The sequence below is a fragment of the Heterodontus francisci genome, chromosome 3 (genome assembly GCF_036365525.1).
Source record: "Heterodontus francisci isolate sHetFra1 chromosome 3, sHetFra1.hap1, whole genome shotgun sequence".
NCBI classification, from domain to species: Eukaryota; Metazoa; Chordata; class Chondrichthyes; order Heterodontiformes; family Heterodontidae; genus Heterodontus; species Heterodontus francisci.
This window is the reverse complement of record NC_090373.1, coordinates 211,539,914-211,557,310: the sequence shown is the minus strand read 5'-3', so window position 1 is coordinate 211,557,310 and position 17,397 is coordinate 211,539,914. Positions and strand designations below refer to the sequence as shown.

Below are 17,397 nucleotides of genomic sequence, written 5' to 3'. Positions count from 1 at the left end.
CAGTGAACTAGAGGGATGGGTTTCAATGGGAGAGTTAGTGAACTAGAGGGATGGGTTTCAATGGGAGGGTTAGTGAACTAGAGGGATGGGTTTTTGATGGGAGGGTTAGTGAACTAGAGGGATGGGTTTCGATGGGAGGGTTAGTGAACTAGAGGGAGGGGTTTTAATGGGAGGGTTAGTGAACTAGAGGGAAGGGTTTCAATGGGAGGGTTAGTGAACTAGAGGGATGGGTTTTAATGGGAGAGTTAGTGAACTAGAGGGATGGGTTTTAATGGGAGAGTTAGTGAACTAGAGGGATGGGTTTTAATGGGAGGGTTAGTGAACTAGAGGGATGGGTTTCAATGGGAGAGTTAGTGAACTAGAGGGATGGGTTTCAGTGGGAGAGTTAGTGAACGAGAGGGATGGGTTTCAGTGGGAGAGTTAGTGAACGAGAGGGATGGGTTTCAATGGGAGGGTTAGTGAACTAGAGGGAGGGGTTTCAATGGGAGAGTTAGTGAACTAGAGGGATGGGTTTCAGTGGGAGAGTTAGTGAACGAGAGGGATGGGTTTCAATGGGAGGGTTAGTGAACTAGAGGGATGGGTTTCGATGGGGGTGTTAGTGAACTAGAGGGATGGGTTTCAATGGGAGAGTTAGTGAACTAGAGGGATGGGTTTCGATGGGGGTGTTAGTGAACTAGAGGGATGGGTTTCAATGGGAGAGTTAGTGAACTAGAGGGATGGGTTTCAATGGGAGGGTCAGTGAACTAGAGGGATGGGTTTCAATGGGAGAGTTAGTGAACTAGAGGGATGGGTTTCAATGGGAGGGTTAGTGAACTAGAGGGATGGGTTTCAATGGGAGAGTTAGTGAACTAGAGGGATGGGTTTCAATGGGAGGGTTAGTGAACTAGAGGGATGGGTTTCAATGGGAGAGTTAGTGAACTAGAGGGATGGGTTTCAATGGGAGGGTTAGTGAACTAGAGGGATGGGTTTCAATGGGAGGGTTAGTGAACTAGAGGGATGGGTTTCGATGGGGGTGTTAGTGAACTAGAGGGATGGGTTTCAATGGGAGAGTTAGTGAACTAGAGGGATGGGTTTCAATGGGAGAGTTAGTGAACTAGAGGGATGGGTTTCAATGGGAGAGTTAGTGAACTAGAGGGATGGGTTTCAATGGGAGAGTTAGTGAACTAGAGGGATGGGTTTCAATGGGAGGGTTAGTGAACTAGAGGGATGGGTTTCAATGGGAGGGTTAGTGAACTAGAGGGATGGGTTTCGATGGGAGAGTTAGTGAACTAGAGGGATGGGTTTCAATGGGAGGGTCAGTGAACTAGAGGGATGGGTTTCAATGGGAGAGTTAGTGAACTAGAGGGATGGGTTTCAATGGGAGGGTTAGTGAACTAGAGGGATGGGTTTCGATGGGAGGGTTAGTGAACTAGAGGGATGGGTTTCGATGGGAGGGTTAGTGAACTAGAGGGAGGGGTTTTAATGGGAGGGTTAGTGAACTAGAGGGAAGGGTTTCAATGGGAGGGTTAGTGAACTAGAGGGATGGGTTTTAATGGGAGAGTTAGTGAACTAGAGGGATGGGTTTTAATGGGAGAGTTAGTGAACTAGAGGGATGGGTTTTAATGGGAGGGTTAGTGAACTAGAGGGATGGGTTTCAGTGGGAGAGTTAGTGAACGAGAGGGATGGGTTTCAATGGGAGGGTTAGTGAACTAGAGGGAGGGGTTTCAATGGGAGAGTTAGTGAACTAGAGGGATGGGTTTCAATGGGAGGGTTAGTGAACTAGAGGGATGGGTTTTAATGGGAGGGTTAGTGAACGAGAGGGATGGGTTTCAATGGGAGGGTTAGTGAACTAGAGGGATGGGTTTTAATGGGAGGGTTAGTGAACTCGAGGGATGGGTTTCAATGGGAGGGTTAGTGAACTCGAGGGATGGGTTTCGATGGGAGAGTTAGTGAACTAGAGGGATGGGTTTCAATGGGAGGGTTAGTGAACTAGAGGGATGGGTTTCGATGGGAGAGTTAGTGAACTAGAGGGATGGGTTTCAATGGGAGGGTTAGTGAACTAGAGGGATGGGTTTCGATGGGAGAGTTAGTGAACTAGAGGGATGGGTTTCAATGGGAGGGTTAGTGAACTAGAGGGATGGGTTTCAATGGGAGGGTTAGTGAACTAGAGGGATGGGTTTCAATGGGAGGGTTAGTGAACTAGAGGGATGGGTTTCAATGGGAGGGTTAGTGAACTAGAGGGATGGGTTTCAATGGGAGAGTTAGTGAACTAGAGGGATGGGTTTCAATGGGAGGGTTAGTGAACTAGAGGGATGGGTTTCAATGGGAGAGTTAGTGAACTAGAGGGATGGGTTTCAATGGGAGGGTTAGTGAACTAGAGGGATGGGTTTCGATGGGAGGGTTAGTGAACTAGAGGGATGGGTTTCGATGGGAGGGTTAGTGAACTAGAGGGATGGGTTTTAATGGGAGGGTTAGTGAACTCGAGGGATGGGTTTCAATGGGAGGGTTAGTGAACTCGAGGGATGGGTTTCGATGGGAGAGTTAGTGAACTAGAGGGATGGGTTTCAATGGGAGGGTTAGTGAACTAGAGGGATGGGTTTCGATGGGAGAGTTAGTGAACTAGAGGGATGGGTTTCAATGGGAGGGTTAGTGAACTAGAGGGATGGGTTTCAATGGGAGGGTTAGTGAACTAGAGGGATGGGTTTCAATGGGAGGGTTAGTGAACTAGAGGGATGGGTTTCAATGGGAGGGTTAGTGAACTAGAGGGATGGGTTTCAATGGGAGAGTTAGTGAACTAGAGGGATGGGTTTCAATGGGAGGGTTAGTGAACTAGAGGGATGGGTTTCAATGGGAGAGTTAGTGAACTAGAGGGATGGGTTTCAATGGGAGGGTTAGTGAACTAGAGGGATGGGTTTCGATGGGAGGGTTAGTGAACTAGAGGGAGGGGTTTCAATGGGAGAGTTAGTGAACTAGAGGGAGGGGTTTCAATGGGAGAGTTAGTGAACTAGAGGGAGGGGTTTCAATGGGAGAGTTAGCGAACTGGAGGGATGGGTTTCAATGGGAGGGTTAGTGAACTAGAGGGAGGGGTTTCAATGGGAGAGTTAGTGAACTAGAGGGATGGGTTTCAATGGGAGGGTTAGTGAACTAGAGGGATGGGTTTCAATGGGAGGGTTAGTGAATTAGAGGGATGGGTTTCAATGGGAGAGTTAGCGAACTAGAGGGATGGGTTTCAATGGGAGGGTTAGTGAACTGGAGTGATGGGTTTCGATCCGTCTGATCCAACTCCCCCCCCCCCCCCCCCACTTCCTATGCCCTTCAATATCCCAGCCAGTCTAATCCCACTCTCTCCCCATACCCTCTAATTTCCCATTCACTTCCCACACCCTCTTTGTGATGGTCTTTATTTCGTGCCCCAGTCAGTGGAAACAAACTCATCCAGTTCACCTTGCTGGAGGCCATCAGCATCTGACCAATCACTAGCGCTGACGGGAGGGTGTCCTGCTTTGGCCTGTTTTACCACACTGCCCTGTCTCATTGCACAGAAACCAGCATCAGCCTGGTTCGAATGTGGAAATTGTGGCCACAGGAAGTGGTTGAGGCAAATAGTATAGAGGCACTTAAGGGGAAGCTAGATAAGCACAAGGAGAAGGGAACTGAGGGATATACTGTTGGAATTAGATGAAGAGGGGTGCGAGGAGGCTGCAGTGCGGCATAAACGCTAGCAAGGATCAAATGGCTGGCTTCTGCAAATACTAAGTAATTCCAAACAAAAAGACCATTCTGGGAGATAACCAACATTTTAACAAACATGAACAGAGAAAAAGTTATTGATTTTATATACAAAAAGGTACAAAAGAAAGGGGTTCCCCAGGAAACAGGAGAGCTGCAGTGGGCACAGATAGGTTCTGCAATGACAGTCAAACATTATTTAGAGGCAGTGCAGGCCAGCCATTATTGCACAGCCCAGGGTGACTGATCACCCTCCACTGTCAGTCAGCTCAAACAGTTCCTGGGCATTCCCACCACAGATCTCAGCGCTGTTTCTTGCCAGGCATCTTGCGCCGGTCTTTGATGGCATTGCGTTTCCTCTTCTTGCCCAAGAAGCTCTCCAGCTTGCCAGCCTTCTTCAACTCCAGGTATTTCTCGGCCAACACCAGCTTCCGCTGCTCAGCTGTGAACAGAAGGAGACAAGGTGCTCAGTTATAGGCAGAGGTCAGACTGCGAGCCAACCGCAGGAGGAGAGGAGCAGGGAGCTGGGGGGTGCAGTTGCTGACAGTGTGAATAACATTGGAGAGTAACTACCTGTAGAACCCATGCCCCAGTAGCAGTCGGTGTCAGCGGATATATACCCTAGTGAGAGTCAATGTGTGTGCAACTGTACCCTACTGAGGGTCAGTGTGTGTGGAACTGTACCCCAGTGAGAGTCAGTGTCTGTGGAACTGTACCCCAGTGAGAGTCAGTGTGTGTGGAACCCCTACCCCAGTGAGAGTCAGTGTGTGTGGAACTGTACCCCAGTGAGAGTCAGTGTGTGTGGAACTGTACCCCAGTGAGAGTCAGTGTCTGTGGAACTGTACCCCAGTGAGAGTCAGTGTCTGTGGAACTGTACCCCAGTGAGAGTCAGTGTGTGTGGAACTGTACCCCAGTGAGAGTCAGTGTGTGTGGAACTGTACCCCAGTGAGAGTCAGTGTCTGTGGAACTGTACCCCAGTGAGAGTCAGTGTCTGTGGAACTGTACCCCAGTGAGAGTCAGTGTGTGTGGAACTGTACCCCAGTGAGAGTCAGTGTCTGTGGAACTGTACCCCAGTGAGAGTCAGTGTCTGTGGAACTGTACCCCAGTGAGAGTCAGTGTGTGTGCAACTGTACCCCAGTGAGAGTCAGCGCGTGTGGAACAATACCCCAGTGAGTGTCAGTGTGTGTGGAACTGTACCCCAGTGAGAGTCAGTGTCTGTGCAATCGTATCCCAGTGAGTGTCAGTATCTGTGGAACCCGGACCCCGGTGAGAGTCAGTGTGTGGGGAACTGTACCCTAGTGAGAGTCAGCGTGTGTGGAACCCGTACCCCAGTGAGAGTCAGTGTCTGTGGAACTGTACCCCAGTGAGAGTCAGTGTCTGTGGAACTGTACCCCAGTGAGAGTCAGTGTCTGTGGAACTGTACCCCAGTGAGAGTCAGTGTCTGTGGAACTGTACCCCAGTGAGAGTCAGTGTCTGTGGAACTGTACCCCAGTGAGAGTCAGTGTCTGTGGAACTGTACCCCAGTGAGAGTCAGTGTCTGTGGAACTGTACCCCAGTGAGAGTCAGTGTCTGTGGAACTGTACCCCAGTGAGAGTCAGTGTCTGTGGAACTGTACCCAGTGAGAGTCAGTGTGTGTGCAACTGTACCCCAGTGAGAGTCAGCGCGTGTGGAACAATACCCCAGTGAGTGTCAGTGTGTGTGGAACTGTACCCCAGTGAGAGTCAGTGTCTGTGCAATCGTATCCCAGTGAGTGTCAGTATCTGTGGAACCCGGACCCCGGTGAGAGTCAGTGTGTGGGGAACTGTACCCTAGTGAGAGTCAGCGTGTGTGGAACCCGTACCCCAGTGAGAGTCAGTGTGTGGGGAACTGTACCCCAGTGAGTGTCAGTATCTGTGGAACCCGTACCCCAGTGAGAGTCAGTGTGTGTGGAACTGTACCCCAGTGAGAGTCAGTGCGTGTGGAACCCGTACCCCAGTGAGAGGTCAGTGCGTGTGGAACCCGTACCCCAGTGAGAGTCAGTGCGTGTGGAACCCGTACCCCAGTGAGAGTCAGTGCGTGTGGAACCCGTACCCCGGTGAGAGTCGGTGCGTGTGGAACCCGTACCCCCGGTGAGAGTCGGTGCGTGTGGAACCCGTACCCCGGTGAGAGTCAGTGTGTGTGGAACTGCATCCCAGTGAGAGTCAGTGTGTGTGGAACTGTACCCCAGTGAGAGTCAGTGTCTGTGGAACTGTACCCCAGTGAGAGTCAGTGTGTGTGCAACTGTACCCCAGTGAGAGTCAGCGCGTGTGGAACAATACCCCGGTGAGAGTCAGTGTGTGTGGAACTGTACCCCAGTGAGAGTCAGTGTGTGTGAAACTGTACCCCAGTGAGTGTCAGTATCTCTGGAAACCCGTATCTCAGTGAGTCAGTGTGTGTGGAACCCGTACCCCAGTGACAGTCAGTGTGTGTGGAACTGTACCCCAGTGAGAGTCAGTGTGTGTGGAACTGTACCCCAGTGAGAGTCAGTGTGTGTGGAACTGTACCCCAGTGAGAGTCAGTGTGTGTGGAACTGTACCCCAGTGAGAGTCAGTGTGTGTGGAACTGTACCCCAGTGAGAGTCAGTGTGTGTGGAACTGTACCCCAGTGAGAGTCAGTGTGTGTGGAAACTGTCACCCAGTGAGAGTCAGTGTGTGTGGAACTGTACCCCAGTGAGAGTCAGTGTCTGTGGAACTGTACCCCAGTGAGAGTCAGTGTGTGTGGAACCCGTACCCAGTGAGAGTCAGTGTGTGTGGAACCCCTACCCCAGTGACAGTCAGTGTGTATGGAACCCCTACCCCAGTGAGAGTCAGTATGTGTGGAACTGTACCCCAGTGAGAGTCAGTGTGTGTGGAACTGTACCCCAGTGAGAGTCAGTGTGTGTGGAACTGTACCCCAGTGAGAGTCAGTGTGTGTGGAACTGTACCCAGTGAGAGTCAGTGTGTGTGGAACTGTACCCCAGTGAGAGTCAGTGTGTGTGGAACTGTACCCCAGTGAGAGTCAGTGTGTGTGGAACTGTACCCCAGTGAGAGTCAGTGTCTGTGGAACTGTACCCCAGTGAGAGTCAGTGTCTGTGGAACTGTACCCCAGTGAGAGTCAGTGTCTGTGGAACCGTACCCCAGGTGAGAGTCAGTGTGTGCAACTGTACCCCAGTGAGAGTCAGCGCGTGTGGAACCCGTACCCCAGTGAGAGTCAGTGCGTGTGGAACCCGTACCCCAGTGAGAGTCAGTGTGTGTGGAACTGTACCCCAGTGAGAGTCAGTGTGTGTGGAACTGTACCCCAGTGAGAGTCAGTGTGTGTGGAACTGTGCCCCAGTGAGAGTCAGTGTCTGTGCAATCGTATCCCAGTGAGTGTCAGTATCTGTGGAACCCGTACCCCGGTGAGAGTCAGTGTTGTGGGGGAACTGTACCCTAGTGAGAGTCAGCGTGTGTGGAACCCGTACCTCAGTGAGAGTCAGTGTGTGTGGAACTGTACCCCAGTGAGAGTCAGTGCGTGTGGAACCCGTACCCCAGTGAGAGTCAGTGCGTGTGGAACCCGTACCCCAGTGAGAGTCAGTGCGTGTGGAACCCGTACCCCAGTGAGAGTCGGTGCGTGTGGAACCCGTACCCCAGTGAGAGTCGGTGCGTGTGGAACCCGTACCCCAGTGAGAGTCGGTGCGTGTGGAACCCGTACCCCAGTGAGAGTCAGTGCGTGTGGAACCCGTACCCCAGTGAGAGTCGGTGCGTGTGGAACCCGTACCCCAGTGAGAGTCGGTGCGTGTGGAACCCGTACCCCAGTGAGAGTCAGTGTGTGTGGAACCCGTACCCCGGTGAGAGTCAGTGTGTGTGGAACTGCATCCCAGTGAGAGTCAGTGTGTGTGGAACTGTACCCCAGTGAGAGTCAGTGTGTGTGGAACTGTACCCCGGTGAGAGTCAGTGTGTGTGGAACTGTACCCCAGTGAGAGTCAGTGTGTGTGGAACCCGTACCCCAGTGAGAGTCTGTGCGTGTGGAACCCGTACCCCGGTGAGAGTCAGTGTGTGTGGAACTGCATCCCAGTGAGAGTCAGTGTGTGTGGAACTGTACCCCGGTGAGAGTCAGTGCGTGTGGAACCCGTACCCCGGTGAGAGTCAGTGTGTGTGGAACTACATCCCAGTGAGAGTCAGTGTGTGTGGAACCCGTACCCCGGTGAGAGTCAGTGTGTGTGGAACTGCATCCCAGTGAGAGTCAGTGTGTGTGGAACTGTACCCCGGTGAGAGTCAGTGCGTGTGGAACCCGTACCCCGGTGAGAGTCAGTGTGTGTGGAACTGCATCCCAGTGAGAGTCAGTGTGTGTGGAACCCGTACCCCGTGAGAGTCAGTGTGTGTGGAACTGCATCCCAGTGAGAGTCAGTGCGTGTGGAACCCGTACCCCGGTGAGAGTCAGTGTGTGTGGAACTACATCCCAGTGAGAGTCAGTGTGTGTGGAATCCGTACCCCGGTGAGAGTCAGTGTGTGTGGAACTGCATCCCAGTGAGAGTCAGTGTGTGTGGAACTGTACCCCGGTGAGAGTCAGTGCGTGTGGAACCCGTACCCCGGTGAGAGTCAGTGTGTGTGGAACTGCATCCCGTGAGAGTCAGTGCGTGTGGAACCCGTACCCCAGTGAGAGTCAGTGTGTGTGGAACTGTACCCCGGTGAGAGTCAGTGTGTGTGGAACTGCATCCCGGTGAGAGTCAGTGTGTGTGGAACTGCATCCCAGTGAGAGTCAGTGTGTGTGGAACTGTACCCCGGTGAGAGTCAGTGCGTGTGGAACCCGTACCTCAGTGAGTATGTGTGGTGTTATTTGAACATGTGACACACCGAACACCCTGCAATCTGGTTAATATCTCATCCCGTTATTATGGGACCTGTCCCATCACCAAAGTCACTGCTGAATTGTTTCCATCACTCTCGTTGGACTTACATTTCTTGAGGAAGTACGGCTTGCCTGCCCCTGATGTACTTGCTCCCTCTGCTTCCGTTTGAGCTCCTTCAGTCGCTCCTGCTGCAGCTGCTTCTTGTGCTGGGCCTCATCCTGATGTGTCTGTGAGGGAGGGCCAGATAGTGGTTAATGCACTGCCATTTCAGAGGGCAGTCAAGAGCTAACCACATTGCTCAGGGTCTGGAGTCACATATAGCCAGACTGGGTATGGACAGCAGATTTCCTTCCCTGAAGGGCACTGGTGAACCAGATGGGCTTTTACAACAATCGGTAATATCATGGCACCATTACTGAGACTAGAATTCTATATCACATTTATGAATTGAATTTAATTTCCCCCAGCTGCCCTTCTGAGATTTGAACCCATGTCTCTGGAGCACTATCTTCCATCCCCCTCCCCCCATTCCCATGCCCACCTACCATCCTCTGTAGTAGATACTCCAGTTCCTGTTTCCTCTTTGGGTCCTTTACCTTTTTCAACTTCTTCGTAATTACCTACAGGGACAGAGGGATAAAAACAGAGTTTGAAGCAGTCTCTAAACCCTGGATTTCAGCAGTGGTTGTATCCACACTGAGGAACAGTGCCTGGTCGTTAGCAGGTCAATGAGAAGGCCCATCACCACCACCTCCTGGCCGTGCGGACAGAAACATAACCAATGCAGTGCCCACATTCCCAGTTCAAAGAGAACACAGGCCGATCGGCTGCAGGACAATGTCAGTGATACTCATCTTCTTTGGCCTCCTTATCTCGAGAGACAATGGGTAAGTGCCTGGAGGTGGTCAGTGGTGTGTGAAGCAGCGCCTGGAGTGGCTATAAAGGCCAATTTTAGAGTGACAGGCTCTTCCACAGGTGCTGCAGAGAAATTTGTTTGTCGGGGCTGTTGCACAGTTGGCTCTCCCCTTGCGCCTGTCTTTTTTCCTGCCAACTACTAAGTCTCTAGACTTGCCACACTTCAGCCCCGTCTTTATGGCTGCCCGCCAGCTCTGGCGAACGCTGGCAACTGACTCCCACGACTTGTGATCAATGTCACAGGATTTCATGTCGCGTTTGCAGACGTCTTTAAAGCGGAGACATGGACAGCCGATGGGTCTGATACAAGTGGCGAGCTCGCTGTACAATGTGTTCTTTGGGGATCCTGCCATCTTCCATGCGGCTCACATGGCCAAGCCATCTCAAACGCCGGTGACTCAGTAGGGTGTATAAGCTGGGGATGTTGGCCGCCTCGAAGACTTCTGTGTTGGAGATACGGTCCTGCCACCTGATGCCAAGGATTCTCCAGAGGCAGCGAAGATGGAATGAATTGAGACGTCGCTCTTGGCTGACATACGTTGTCCAGGCCTCGCTGCCATAGAGCAAGGTACTGAGGACACAGGCTTGAACCACTCGGACTTTTGTGTTCTCATCACATCCTAGATAAAGGCCAGTACCCACAGTGCAGGACGGGATTGGTCAGCGTCCAGGACAGGGGGTGGGGGGGGGGGGGGGGGGGGCAGTGGGGGGGGACAGTCAGTGTCCAGGACAGGGGGGGAGGGGGGACAGTCAGCTTCCAGGACCTGGGAAGGTGGGGGGGGGACGGGGGACGGGGGACGGTCAGCTTCCGGGACGATGGCGGGGGGGGTGGGGGGGGAGGTGGGGGGGGGAGGGAATGGTCAGCAGTCCGTGACAGGGGGGGGGGGGGTAACGGTCAGCGTCCGGGACGGGGGTGGGGGGGGGGGGGGGTGGATGGTAGGCAGCTGGGAACGGGGGTGCTGGTCAGTGCCCGGGACGTGGAGACGGTCAGTGCCCGCGACGGGGAGATGGTCCAATTACAGAAAGAAGGAAGTGGAGGAGGGAGTTTTAGAGATACAGCACTGAAACAGGCCCTTCGGCCCACCGAGTCTGTGCCGACCATCAACCACCCATTTATACTAATCCTATACTAATTCCATATTCCTACCACATCCCCACCTGTCCCTATATTCTCCTACCACCTACCTATACTAGGATCAATTTATAATGGCCAATTTACCTATCAACCTGCAAGTCTTTGGCATGTGGGAGGAAACCGGAGCACCCGGAGGAAACCCACACAGACACAGGGAGAACTTGCAAACTCCACACAGGCAGTACCCGGAATTGAACCCGGGTCGCTGGAGCTGTGAGGCTGCAGTGCTAACCACTGCGCCACTGTGCCGCCCTGTGCCAGAGTTGAGCTCTGTCCGAGCTCACTTACCCATGATGGTGAGGGGGGTGGGGTGAAGTGTACACGTTTCTGACCATACCCTCGAACCCGCCCACACCCCTTAGGACTCCTAACCTCCCTGCCTCGCTCCCAGGACAACTGCCGTCTCCCATTCCCCCTCAGGACCCTCCCCTTCTTCACTGCTCCCCATTCCCCCAACCACCAGTTACACACACATACTCCCTCTCCCTCCCTCGCCTCCGCCCAGACCCCTCCCTTACCCGCCTCCACCCAGAACCATCCCTCTCCAGGATCTGCTCACTGACCTCTTTCTCCTTTCTCCTGACGTCACTGAGGAAAGAGTAGGTTTGATTGAAGATCTCAGGCTTGTATTCACCAGACAAATCATCAAACCGCGGGTCTCTCACCATCTGCAGAGGAACAGCAGCAGGTCTCACAGCAAGAACTCAGCACTGGAGATCCTCACCCTATCCCCCTCACCAACCCCCTCCCGCACAGAGGACCCTCACACTGACTCCCTCACCAAGCCCTGCCCCCACACTGGAGACCCTCACCCTATCCCCCTCACCAACCCCCTCCCGCACAGAGGACCCTCACACTGACTCCCTCACCAAGCCCTGCCCCCTCACCCTAACCCCCTCACCAACCCCCTCCCGCACAGAGGAGCCTCACACTGACTCCCTCACCAAGCCCTGCCCCCACACCGGAGATCCTCACCCTAACCCCCTCACCAACCCCCTCCCGCACAGAGGACCCTCACACTGACTCCCTCACCAAGCCCTGCCCCCACACTGGAGACCCTCACCCTAACCCCCTCACCAACCCCCTCCCGCACAGAGGACCCTCACACTGCTCCCTCACCAAGCCCTGCCCCCCACACCGGAGATCCTCACCCTAACCCCCTCACCAACCCCCTCCCGCACAGAGGACCCTCACACTGACTCCCTCACCAAGCCCTGCCCCCACACTGGAGACCCTCACCCTAACCCCCTCACCAACCCCCTCCCCCACAGAGGACCCTCACACTGACTCCCTCACCAAGCCCTGCCCCCACACCGGAGATCCTCACCCTAACCCCCTCACCAGCCCCCTCCCCCACAGAGGACCCTCACACTGACTCCCTCACCAAGCCCTGCCCCCACACTGGAGATCCTCACCCTAACCCCCTCACCAACCCCCTCCCCCACAGAGGACCCTCACACTGACTCCCTCACCAAGCCCTGCCCCCACACTGGAGACCCTCACCCTGACTCCCTCACCAACCTCCTCCCCCACAGAGGACCCTCACACTGACTCCCTCACCAACCCCTGCCCCCACACTGAGGACCCTCACACTGACTCCCTCACCAACCCTCTCCCCCACAGAGGACCCTCACACTGACTCCCTCACCAACCCCTGCCCCCACACTGAGGACCCTCACACTGACTCCCTCACCAACCCTCTCCCCCACAGTGAGGACCCTCACTCTGTCCCCCTCACCAACCCCCTCCCCCACATTGAGGACCCTCACACTGACTCCCTCACCAGCCCCCCCCCCACATTGAGGACCCTCACCCTAACCCCCACACCAACCCCCTCCCCCACAGAGGACCCTCACAGTGACTCCCTCACCAACCCTGCCCCCACACTGAGGACCCTCACACTGACTCCCTCACCAACCCCCTCCCCCACATTGAGGACACTCACTCTGACCCCCTCACCAACCCCCTCCTCCACTCTGAGGACACTCACTCTGACCCCCTCACCAACCCCCGCCCCCACACTGAGGACACTCACTTTGACCCCCTCACCAACTACCCCCCCAACCCCCCGACACTGAGAACACTCACTCTGACCCCCGCCCCCACACTGAGGACACTCACTTTGACCCCCTCACCAACTCCCTCCCCCACACTGAGGACACTCACTCTGACCCCCTCACCAAACCCCTCCTCCACTCTGAGGACCCTCACTCTGACCCCCTCACCAACTCCCTCCCCCACATTGAGGACACTCACTCTGACCCCCTCACCAACTCCCTCCCCCACATTGAGGACACTCACTCTGACCCCCTCACCAACCCCCTCCTCCACTCTGAGGACACTCACTCTGACCCCCTCACCAACCCCCGCCCCCACACTGAGGACACTCACTTTGACCCCCTCACCAACTCCCCCCCCAACCCCCCGACACTGAGAACACTCACTCTGACCCCCGCCCCCACACTGAGGACACTCACTTTGACCCCCTCACCAACTCCCTCCCCCACACTGAGGACACTCACTCTGACCCCCTCACCAAACCCCTCCTCCACTCTGAGGACCCTCACTCTGACCCCCTCACCAACTCCCTCCCCCACATTGAGGACACTCACTCTGACCCCCTCACCAACTCCCTCCTCCACTCTGAGGACCCTCACTCTGACCCACTCACCAACCCCCTCCCCCACATTGAGGACCCTCACTCTGACCCCATCACCAACCCCCTTCCCCACACTGAGGACACTCACTCTGACCCCCTCACCAACCCCTGCCCCCACACTGAGGACCCTCACACTGACTCCCTCCCCACATTGAGGACCCTCACTCTGACCCCCTCACCAACCCCATCCCCCCACAGAGGACACTCACTCTGACCGCCACAGCAACCCCCGTCCCCACAAAGAACAAAGAAAATTACAGCACAGGAACAGGCCCTTCGGCCCTCCAAGCCTGCGCCGATCCAGATCCTCTATCTAAACCTGTCGCCTATTTTCTAAGGGTCTGTATCTCTTTACTTCCTGCCCATTCATGTATCTGTCTAGATACATCTTAAAAGACGCTATCGTGCCCGCGTCTACCACCTCCGCTGGCAACGCGTTCCAGGCACCCACCACCCTCTGCGTAAAGAACTTTCCACGGATATCCCCCCTAAACCTTTCCCCTCTCACTTTGAACTCGTGACCCCTAGTAATTGAATCCCCCACTCTGGGAAACAGCTTCTTGCTATCCACCCTGTCTATACCTCTCATGATTTTGTACACCTCAATCAGGTCCCCCCCTCAACCTCCGTCTTTCTAATGAAAATAATCCTAATCTACTCAACCTCTCTTCATAGCTAGCGCCCTCCATACCAGGCAACATCCTGGTGAACCTCCTCTGCACACTCTCCAAAGCATCTACATCCTTTTGGTAATGTGGCGACCAGAACTGCACGCAGTATTCCAAATGTGGCCGAACCAAAGTCCTATACAACTGTAACATGACCTGCCAACTCTTGTACTCAATACCCCATCCGATGAAGGAAAGCATGCCGTATGCCTTCTTGACCACTCTATTTACCTGCGTTGCCACCTTCAGGGAACAATGGACCTGAACACCCAAATCTCTCTGTACATCAATTTTCCCCAGGACTTTTCCATTTACTGTATAGTTCACTCTTGAATTGGATCTTCCAAAATGCATCACCTCGCATTTGCCCTGATTGAACTCCATCTGCCATTTCTCTGCCCAACTCTCCAATCTATCTATATTCTGCTGTATTCTCTGACAGTCCCCTTCACTATCTGCTACTCCGCCAATCTTAGTGTCGTCTGCAAACTTGCTAATCAGTCCACCTATACTTTCCTCCAAATCATTTATGTATATCACAAACAACAGTGGTCCCAGCACGGATCCCTGTGGAACACCACTGGTCACACGTCTCCATTTTGAGAAACTCGCTGTCTCCTGTTGCCCAGCCAGTTCTTTATCCATCTAGCTAGTACACCCTGGACCCCATGCGACTTCACTTTCTCCATCAGCCTACCATGGGGAACCTTATCAAATGCCTTACTGAAGTCCATGTATATGACATCTACAGCCCTTCCCTCATCAATCAACTTTGTCACTTCCTCAAAGAATTCTATTAAGTTGGTAAGACATGACCTTCCCTGCACAAAACCATGTTGCCTATCACTGATAAGCACATTTTCTTCCAAATGGGAATAGATCCTGTCCCTCAGTATCTTCTTCCAGCAGCTTCCCTACCACTGACGTCAGGCTCACCGGTCTAGAAGTACCTGGATTTTCCCTGCTACCCTTCTTAAACAAGGGGACAACATTAGCAATTCTCCAGTCCTCCGGGACCTCACCCGTGTTTAAGGATGCTGCAAAGATATCTGTTAAGGCCCCAGCTATTTCCTCTCTCGCTTCCCTCAGTAACCTGGGATAGATCCCATCCGGACCTGGGGACTTGTCCACCTTAATGCCTTTTAGAATACCCAACACTTCCTCCCTCCTTATGCCGACTTGACCTAGAGTAACCAAATATCTGGCCCCTAACCTCAACATCCGTCATGTCCCTCTCCTCGGTGAATACCGATGCAAAGTACTCGTTTAGAATCTCACCCATTTTCTCTGACTCCACGCATAACTTTCCTCCTTTGTCCTTGAGTGGGCCAATCCTTTCTCCAGTTACCCTCTTGCTCCTTATATATGAATAAAAGGCTTTGGGATTTTCCTTAACCCTGTTTGCTAAAGATATTTCATGACCCCTTTTAGCCCTCTTGATTCCTCGTTTCAGATTGGTCCTACATTCCCGATATTCTTTCAAAGCTTCGTCTTTCTTCAGCCGCCTGGGCCTTATGTATGCTTCCTTTTTCCTCTCAGCTAGTCTCACAATTTCACCTGTCATCCATGGTTCCCTAATCTCGCCATTTCTATCCCTCATTTTCACAGGAACATGTCTCTCCTGCACGCTAATCAACCTCCCTTTAAAGCCTCCCACATATCAAATGTGGACTTACCTTCAAACAGCTGCTCCCAATCTACATAACCCAGCTCCTGCCGAATTTTGGTATAGTTGGCCTTCCCCCAATTTAGCACTCTTCCTTTAGGACCACTCTCGACTTTGTCCATGAGTATTCTAAAACTTATGGAATTGTGATCACTATTCCCAAAGTAGTCCCCGACTGAAACTTCAACCACCTGGCCGGGCTCATTCCCCAACACCAAGTCCAGTATGGCCCCTTCCCGAGTTGGACTATTTACATACTAGAAAACCCTCCTGGATGTTCCTTACAAATTCTGCTCCATCTAGACCTCTAACATTAAGTGAATCCCAGTCAATGTTGGGAAAATTAAAATCTCCTATCACCACCACCCTGCTGCTCCTACATCTTTCCATAATCTGTTTACATATTTGTACCTCTATCTCACGCTCGCTGTTGGGAGGCCTGTAGTACAGCCCCAACATTGTTACCGCACCCTTCCTATTTCTGAGTTCTGCCCATATTGCCTCACAGCTCGAGTCCTCCATAGTGCCTTCCTTCAGCACAGCTGTGATATCCTCTTTGACCAGTAATGCAACTCCTCCACTCCTTTTACCTCCCTCTCTATCCCGCCTGAAGCATCGATATCCTGGGATATTTAGTTGCCAATCATGCCCTTCCCTTAACCAAGTCTCAGTAATAGCAATAACATCATACTCCCAGGTACTAATCCTAGCCCTAAGTTCATCTGCCTTACCTATTACACTTCTGGCATTAAAACAAATGCACCTCAGACCACCAGTCCCTTTGCTTTCATCATCTGCTCCCTGTCTACTCTTTCCCTTAGTCATGCTGACTTCATTATCTAGTTCCTTACAGGCTTTAGTTACTACCTCCTTACTGTCCACTGACCTCCTCATTTGGTTCCCAACCCACTGACACATTAGTTTAAACCCTCCCCAACAGCGTTAGCAAAAGCACCCCCAAGGACATTGGTTCCAGTCCGGCCCAGGTGCAGACCGTCCAACTTATAATAGTCCCACCTCTCCCAGAACCGGTCCCAATGTCCCAAAAATCTGAACCCCTCCCTCCTGCACCATCTCTCAAGCCACGCATTCATCCTGACTATTCTTTCATTTCTACTCTGACTATCACGTGGCACTGGTAGCAATCCTGAAATTACTACCTCTGAGGTCCTACTTTTTAACTTGGCTTCTAACTCCCTAAATTCTGCTTGTCTCATCCCGTTTTTTACCTATATCATTGGTGTCTATGTGCACAACGACAACTGGCTGTTCACCCTCCCCCTTCAGAATGTTCTGCAGCCGATCTGAGACATCCTTGACCCGTGCACCTGGGAGGCAACATACCATTCGGGAGTCTCGTTTTCGACCACAGAACCGCCTATCTACTCCCCTTACAATCGAATCCCCTACGACTATTGCCCTTCCACTCTTTTTGCCGCCCTTCCGAACAGCAGAGCCAGCCACGGTGCCATGAACCTGGCTACTGCTGCCTTCCCCTAGTGAGCCATCTCCCTCAACAGTATCCAAAACGGTATACCTGTTGTGGAGGGAGATGACCGCAGGGGACACCTGCGCTGCCTTCCTGCTCTTTCTCTGCCTTTTGCCCACATTGAGGACCCTCACCCTAACCCCCTCACCAACTCCCTCCTCCACTCTGAGGACCCTCACTCTGTCCCACTCACCAGCCCCTCCCTCACATAGAGGACACTCACTCTGGCCCCCTCACCAACCCCCTCCCCCACATTGAGAACCCTCACTCTGACCCCCTCACCAGCCCCCTCCCTCACACTGAGGACCCTCACTCTGACCCACTCACCAACA

At 53.2% G+C, this 17,397-nt stretch overlaps 1 protein-coding gene across 1 annotated transcript in view; it reads right to left on the bottom strand.

Annotated features, from left to right (window-relative positions):
- Window positions 1-3,790: 3,790 nt before the first annotated feature.
- The window catches only part of rrp36 (ribosomal RNA processing 36), a 14,138-nt gene continuing 531 nt past the window's right edge, over window positions 3,791-17,397 (bottom strand). Inside the window, 5 exon segments of the mRNA XM_068019970.1 lie at window positions 3,791-4,150; window positions 8,641-8,662; window positions 8,665-8,760; window positions 9,079-9,153; window positions 11,147-11,273. Coding sequence (XP_067876071.1) covers window positions 4,011-4,150; window positions 8,641-8,662; window positions 8,665-8,760; window positions 9,079-9,153; window positions 11,147-11,273 — 460 coding nt within the window. The 3' untranslated portion in view covers window positions 3,791-4,010.